Genomic DNA, 7,055 nt, shown 5'->3' on the forward strand with positions numbered 1-7,055 from the left:
GCTCCCAGGTGGCCTTGTGCCCTTCTTACCTCTCCTGTAAGACCCTGAGCTGGCTAGACACCTGGGCTATTGTCCCCTGGAATGTCCTGGGTTGCCCAAGGCTGTTAGCATCTGCTTTTGTTCTTTTAGCAGGGATCCTATGAGAGAGAATCGCTTGTACCAGTGAAAGCCCTGAGATACTACTAACTTATTCATCAGATCAAAAAAAGAATGCTCCCTGAGCACTAGCTGGGGCATTATAGAGAACAAAGTGGACAGGATCTCTGCTTTCAATGAGCTGATCTTTCAGGGGGAAGAGTCAGTGAACAACTAAAAGTAATTTCACATAATGCATTAGAAAGGAAAAACAGGCCGACCAGATAGTGATTTGGGGGGAAGAAGTACTTTAGGCTGGGTGTGAGGGAGGGCCTTTGTGGAGATGGCATTTGAGCTGAAACCAGGAGAGAAGAGGCCATCTGGGAAAGCCCCTGAGACTGGAACTCGCTGGAGGCGGGCAGAGAGAAAGGCTGGAACACAACGAATAAGAGGAGAGGTAGTCAGGATCCCCTACAGTACTGAAAAAGTATCCCGGAAAAAATGAATGGGCGCTCCCGCACCCGCGGCCTCCCGGCGGGGGGCGGGGGGCGGGGGGCGGGGCCGGCGCCGGGGCGGTACCCGGCCCGCGGGGGGCGGGGCTGCGGACGCTCCCCCTTCCCCCGGCTCCAACCGGCGCAGGCAGCGGCGGCGGCAGCAGAAGCGCCGCGGCCCCGCGAGGCCATGAAGGTGAAGAAGGGCGGCGGCGGGCCCGGGACGGGGGAGGAGCCCGCTCCTGGGGCCTCGGGCCCGAGCCTGGAGCTCACGCCGGAGCCACAGGCGGAATCCGAATCCGGGTCCGAGTCGGAGCCTGAGGCAGGCCCGGGGCCCAGGTCGGGGCCGCTGCAGAGGAAGCCGCCGATCGGGCCTGAGGACGTGCTGGGGCTGCAGCGGATCACGGGTGGTGAGCACCGGCGAGGGAGCGCCGCCCGAGGGCCGGAGGGAGAAGCCGCGAAGGGGCCCTCACCGCGCGCCGAGCCCCGGCCCCCGCCCCCTTTCCCGCCTCCCCTCCCCCACCCGGTCCCCCTCGCCTCTGTCCCCTACTCTCCCTCTGCCTCCAAACCTGAGATCTGTAGGCCCCCCCTTCTCTTGATCTCCCCGTGCACCTCTCCTCTCCCTTTAGAGGTTTATTCCCACCCCACTCCTTCCTTTTGGAGGGGTCCATCCCCTTTCCCATGGCGGAGGTGGGGCAGCAGCTGCAACTATAACCCTTTCCCCCTGGAGTCTTTGGAGCCCTCGAGGCTCCGTCTCTGCACTAATGAGGAGGGGGCCGAGGGCAGCCTGTCCTACCCCCCACGCTGGAGGCTGGGTGGAGGCTGAGTTACTTAGGAGGGTTTAAGACTCTTCAAGTCTCCCTAAGCATTAAAACCTTCACCCTGAACCCCCAGGAAGACTTGGGGCCATTTTCCTTCTCAAGAAAAGAACTGAACAGGAAGCTTCAGTGTGCTGGCTGTGGGTCCTGTGGTGGGAGTGGTTTAATACCCCTCTACGCCCGGACTAGGGCTTGTTCTCTTCTGGGGGCTCTCTTACCAAGGGAGGACTGGTCTCCACTGTGGTTAAGTTTCTGATCTGGACTGCCTGGGTTGGAGTCGCAGCTTTGCCATATAATTGACTGTGTGACCTTGGGCAAGTAACCTCACCTCTCTTAGCATGTTTCTTCATTAGCACAATGAAAATAATGACACCTACTTCATAAGGTTATTGTGAAAATAAGCCTTCTGATTTTGTGCAGTGCCCGGCATGCTGTGCATGCTCGGTACCTAGGGCTCTTTTATCAGTTGGATTTCAGACCCCACGGGGCTGCACATGGCTGCTGCCTGGGCATTCAGGGCAGGGGAGGAGGTCAGCATAGGCAGGGAACAAGGGCTAGGAAGCCTCACATGGGCCTTGAAGAACAGGAGGTATCTGGAGAGACCGTGGCCCTCCACCTCGGACTCAGCAACCAACCCCGGCTCCCTTTGAGAGAGCAACTCTTGGGAGCCCTCTCTGTGGGGATGGGGGCGGGGGGCAGGCATTGGAGTGGATCTGAGCCCTGGAGCTGCAAGAGCAGCAGAGCCCAGGGCTCCCAGACAGCGCTGTTGGGGGGGGGGGGACCATGATGGCAGACCCGAGCCTGTGCACCTGTGTCCCTGGGTGCCCAACTCCTTCCTCCTCTCTGAGCTGGGCAACAGCCATTCTTGGCTGGGCCCCCACAGTGTTGAACTCCTTCGGTGTTGAGCATCGGTGGAGGGAGGGGGCCTGGACCAGGCTGATGGTGGGGCCAATTGGGCTGCAATTTGCAAAAGCAGCATTTAGGATTCAGCTTAGCTCTGTGGCAGAACTTCCTCAGAGGAAGTGCAGAGGTCAGACTGACTGGGTCCTGGGTAACTTTTGGAGGTTCATTTTGTACCTAGAGGTGGCTTCCAGCTCATGTACCACTATGTGTCTCCTAATTTGGAGGGAATTCACAGCCTTTAGTGGAGATGGGGCATCTGCAGGGGATGAGTAGGGGGAGGGGCTTCATGAGCACCCCTTCCTGTGCAGGAGCTGAGAACGGGGTTCCAGGGCTCTGCCCTGGCACCCTGCCTGGTCTCTTCTGACCCTAATCACATAGGTCTGAGGTTTGCTGTTCCTGGATTACTGGGCCCTGAATCCAGCTTAGGAAGCTATTTGTGGCGGAGGGGAATAGAGTGGTTGTGTTCTGAGCCCTTGGCCACTCTGCCCCATGTTCTGGCCTGACCCTGGGCCCCAGGCCTCATCCTTTCCAGAAGGGAGGGAGGGTCGTGCTGCTCTGAGCCATAGGCATCCCCTGTTCGTCAGCTCTAAGGACAGAGAGATGGATAGAAGGGAGGGAGGGTCGTGCTGCAGTAGAAGAGACTGAGGTCACACTGCAAGAAGTTGAGTTTGCAGTAGTAGAAGAGACTGAGGTCACACCGCAAGAAGTTGTTCTCAAATGAGAGGAGAGGCTCCAAAAGTTGGAGAATGGGGTAAAAAAAGAGGATCTTACAGGGAGCTAGGAGTTGGGCAACTGGGATCCTGCCCCCAACTCTACCACCTCTCCCTGTGCTCTGCACCTTCTTTCTATAGCCTTGTACAAGTGCTTGCTTCTGTAAAAACAGGTGTACAGGTTGAGGCAGGGGCTGCCCACTTCCGTTCCCATCCTTTTTCCCCCATGGGCCATGGTAGACAGGTCAAGGCTCCGGGCCCTGCCTCTTCTCTACACCTTATGTATTCCCTGCTGGGCCCTAAGGTGCCAGTTGGCTGCCAGGAGGGCTTCCTGGAGGGAAGCTGCCCCAGGCTGGGGAAGGACTCGGCTTGGGGAAGAGAGAATGACTTTATATTAACTTCCTCTTCCTGCCCCAGAGGAATAGGATGTGGCCCAGTGACCTGGGGGGTGATTTCCAGGCCTCCATGGACCACCAGGGAGGCTGTGATGCTGTGCAGGCTGACACCTCTCTGCTCCTTCCCATTTGCTGCCAGCGCCTCCCTGAGCGCTTGCAGTTGCTGCAAGAGCAGTGAGGGTTAGATCTGGCCCCGTAGGTTCCTGAGCCTCCCTCAGTTCTTGGTTCCCCTTCTGGGCCTGAGGACTCCTCTTTCCTGTATCCACACCCTCTGCTGCACCTGCCACACCCTCTTTGCACCCTAGCCTGTGCTCTCTTCTGTGGGGGTCGGGAGTACTTTCTCTGTGGGGGGTAGATGACCTCTAAGGGGGTTCCCTCTGTTCGCTCCTCCCATTTGGAGATCAACAAAGGATGGGAGCAAAGTTGGCTGACTTCCCCCCAATATCCCAGGCTCTGGGCTTGAGTCAGCAGAGCTTTGGCTAAGCTGCTTAAGGGAGCTGGGCTTGCATAAGCTGCTTACAGGGAGAGGAGGGGGGTGGTGGATGAGGAGGAACAGGGAAGGGGCTATTCACCTGCCCCAGCACCTCGTGTCAGGGAAAGTCCCCTCAACCTCGGCCTCACCTGATACATCTAGACGTAGTGCCAGGGGCAGACATAGGGCGGGGGTGGGATATTCTCCAGAGAGGACTGTGTCCCTCCCAAGGCAGAGCTGTGTCACCCCCTTTAGAGTGAGGTTCCCAAAGGCAGAGCTTGATCTTCCTTCTCATGATGGGGGCTCCCACCAGACTGGAGACCCATTTGGTCCAAAAACACCAGCCAGCTCTGCAGGCAGAGGCTGGAGTAAGGGCCCTCAAATCCAGGGTGGGAGGGAAAGTGGGGGGGAGGTGGCTTGCCCTCTCCCTTCTCTGCCTGTCCTTCCCTGACCCCCAGCGGCCACTAGGTTGGGGCTGTTCATTCCCCACTAGATCTCCATATGTCTCTTCCACACTGTGGGGGCTCCCCCATGGCAAGGACTCAGTTCTCTCCTTCCTAGGGATCAGAGAAAGTGGGAGCTAGTCTGGGTTCCACAAAAGCTGAGCAGGCAGCAGGGACTCTTGGGCCTCTTCCTTGCTCAGCCTCCTGTCTCCCCTAGACTACCTCTGCTCCCCCGAGGAGAATATCTACAAGATTGACTTCGTCAGGTTTAAGATTCGGGACATGGACTCAGGCACTGTCCTCTTTGAAATCAAGAAGCCACCAGCCTCAGGTGAGTGGGCTAGGTGGGCCATTGACAAGGGGAGGCCAGCAAGACCTGTGGCGTGGGCCGCCCCGGGGACTCCTTGGGCCACAGAGGAGTCAAGCAGAGCCGGGGCTTAGACCCGAGCTTTCTCAGGGCCCATCTGTTTCTGGGGTTGGACATCTTGGGAGGATAGTCCTGCCTATTTGTGCCCTGCCAGCCTGCCCCCTGCAGGCCTCCCTGGGAACTGCAGCCCCCCAGGCCCCAGGTCTCTGTAGACCCTGTGGCCCTGGGAACCTCAGTTGAAATTGATGACCTGCTGACCTAGAACCCCCAGGTGGCACCATTCGGCCAATGGTCTGAACTCTCAATATGCACCAGAATCTCCCGGGGAGTTTTAAGAATTTAGACAGATGGGAACTCTGGAGTGGAACCCTGGGTGGGCAAGGGCCCCCCACCTGAAGCCCACTGAGGCCCAGCTGGGGTACATTGCAGAGCGGTTGCCCATCAGCCGACGGGACCTGGACCCCAATGCTGGGCGCTTTGTCCGCTACCAGTTCACGCCTGCCTTCCTCCGCCTGAGGCAGGTGGGAGCCACGTGAGTCACAGGGCTGGGGTGAGGGCTGGGGGTGAGAAGAGGGAGGGACTGTGCCCTTCCTGAGTTCCTACTGAGCCTCTCCTAGGGGTGGTCCGTCCGGAGCCCGGCTGGGTGGCTTACTTCAAGGCCAGACTCAGGCCACCCCACTTCCCCTTGCTCAGGGTGGAGTTCACAGTGGGAGACAAGCCTGTCAACAACTTCCGCATGATCGAGAGGCACTACTTCCGCAACCAGCTACTCAAAAGCTTTGACTTCCACTTTGGCTTCTGCATTCCCAGCAGCAAGAACACCTGCGAGCACATCTACGACTTCCCCCCGCTCTCCGAGGAGCTGAGTGCGTGGGCAGGGCTTGTGGAGGTGGGGGAAGGGGGCCCCTGTAGAGGCCAGGCTGCAGGACAGAGGGGTGCCTGTGGGGCTGACCCCCTTTCTTACCACCCTGGGTCTCTTTTGTGTCTGGCACCATTCTCATGTCACATATAGGGAGAACAGGCTCAAAGAGGCTGGGGAACCTTCTGAAGATGTTTAGCTGTCCCTGTCCCCCAGTCTTGAAGCCTCAGGCTCCTGACCTTAGCCCGGCCTGGCTGGGCCTCTCTTGCAGTCAGCGAGATGATCCGTCACCCGTACGAAACGCAGTCTGACAGCTTCTACTTCGTGGATGATCGGCTGGTGATGCACAATAAAGCAGACTATTCCTACAGCGGGACACCCTGACCCCTGAAACCACCCCTCACCCCAGGAGGCTCTGGTCCTAGTCCCTGAGCTGTGGCCTCCCCAGCACTCAACCCCTGCTCTTCTGCTCGGGGGGTGCTCCAGGAGCCCTGGACCCGGAGTCAGCGTTTGGAGGAAGGGAGCCCGGTATCCCCAATCCAAGCCCGTGAAGCCCAGGGGGCCTGGCACACAGGGTGGGTGGTGGGGGCTGTACGCCTCCATGTCCGGGAAGGCCTGTGAGAGGAGCAGCCAGGACTTCCGGACGGCGTAGCCGGGCTCTCCTGGGCCCAAGATTCAGAATAGTGTTCTCCCCTGTCCAGGCTGTGACTAGGTCAGGGCAGGGAATCCATTCCCTGTCCCCTGCCCGCCACTTTCAGGCCATTTAGAGTTGTCAATTTACAAAGATCCATGGTGCCCTGGCCCCAGCCCCTGCCCTAGCCTCCCCCATGAGGGCCGAGACACTGCCTGAGGTGTGGGCGGGAGGGCCCAGGTTGCAGCCTGTGGTAGGAGCTGGACCAACTGTACATAGTTTTCAATAAACTTTCTCCTTTTCTGTTCTCTGGTGTGGGCCGGCCTGTGTGCATGTGGGCAGTGGGCGAGTATCGGCAGTAATGTGCTCAGTGCAGCAAAAATCTCCCCTTCCCAATGCCCTCTGACCCTCGAGTCCTCCTGTCCCCTGATTCTCTGTGCCCTGACACCATGCTCAGTGTCTTGTCAGCATTTAGGACATGATGGAGCTGGGAAGGGTTTTTCCTGTGATGGAGGAGACACGGGCCCTGAGAGGGGAAGCTCTGACCCAAAGCCGTAGCCACGGCCAGCAGAGCAGAGGCTGAGACAAAGGTGCTCAATGCCAGTATGGACGGAAAGTGTTGGGGAGGTGGCCTTGTCCTTCACCCTACCTTCCTTGACCCCCAGAGGCCACTGGGCCCACTGGGTGTGCTTTCAGCCCTCAGCAGAGAAGGTGAGAGTGCTTTGGGAAGACCTAGAGCCACCTCCTTGCCCTCAACTGCCGAGAGAGCCCCCCTGCCTGGCCAGCCCTGCTCAAAACACTGCACTTTGCCTCCCCCCACCCCAGATCCAGAGAGGGGACTGCTTAAGGGAGGAAATTCAGGTACTGAGGCAGAGAGTGCACCTCAGGGTA

At 58.8% G+C, this 7,055-nt stretch overlaps 1 protein-coding gene across 1 annotated transcript; it reads left to right on the forward strand.

Annotated features, from left to right (window-relative positions):
- Window positions 1–673: 673 nt before the first annotated feature.
- Window positions 674–6,471, forward strand: UNC119 (unc-119 lipid binding chaperone). Its single transcript, XM_012740701.3, has 5 exons — window positions 674–976; window positions 4,525–4,638; window positions 5,104–5,206; window positions 5,368–5,540; window positions 5,805–6,471. Exons 1-5 carry the CDS (start codon window positions 757–759, stop codon window positions 5,915–5,917), a joined length of 723 nt encoding a protein of 240 aa, XP_012596155.1. The 5' UTR covers window positions 674–756; the 3' UTR covers window positions 5,918–6,471.
- The last annotated feature ends 584 nt before the right edge of the window (window positions 6,472–7,055 follow it).

Source organism: Microcebus murinus, chromosome 18 (assembly GCF_040939455.1).
Source record: "Microcebus murinus isolate Inina chromosome 18, M.murinus_Inina_mat1.0, whole genome shotgun sequence".
Classification (NCBI taxonomy): Eukaryota; Metazoa; Chordata; class Mammalia; order Primates; family Cheirogaleidae; genus Microcebus; species Microcebus murinus.

Coding starts and splice junctions, on each gene's coding strand:
- UNC119 (XM_012740701.3), top strand. CDS start 757: ATGAAGGTGAAGAAGGGCGGCGGCGGGCCCGGGACGGGGGAGGAGCCC. Junction 977..4,524: donor GCTGCAGCGGATCACGGGTG/GTGAGCACCGGC, acceptor TGTCTCCCCTAG/ACTACCTCTGCTCCCCCGAG. Junction 5,207..5,367: donor CTGAGGCAGGTGGGAGCCAC/GTGAGTCACAGG, acceptor CCCCTTGCTCAG/GGTGGAGTTCACAGTGGGAG.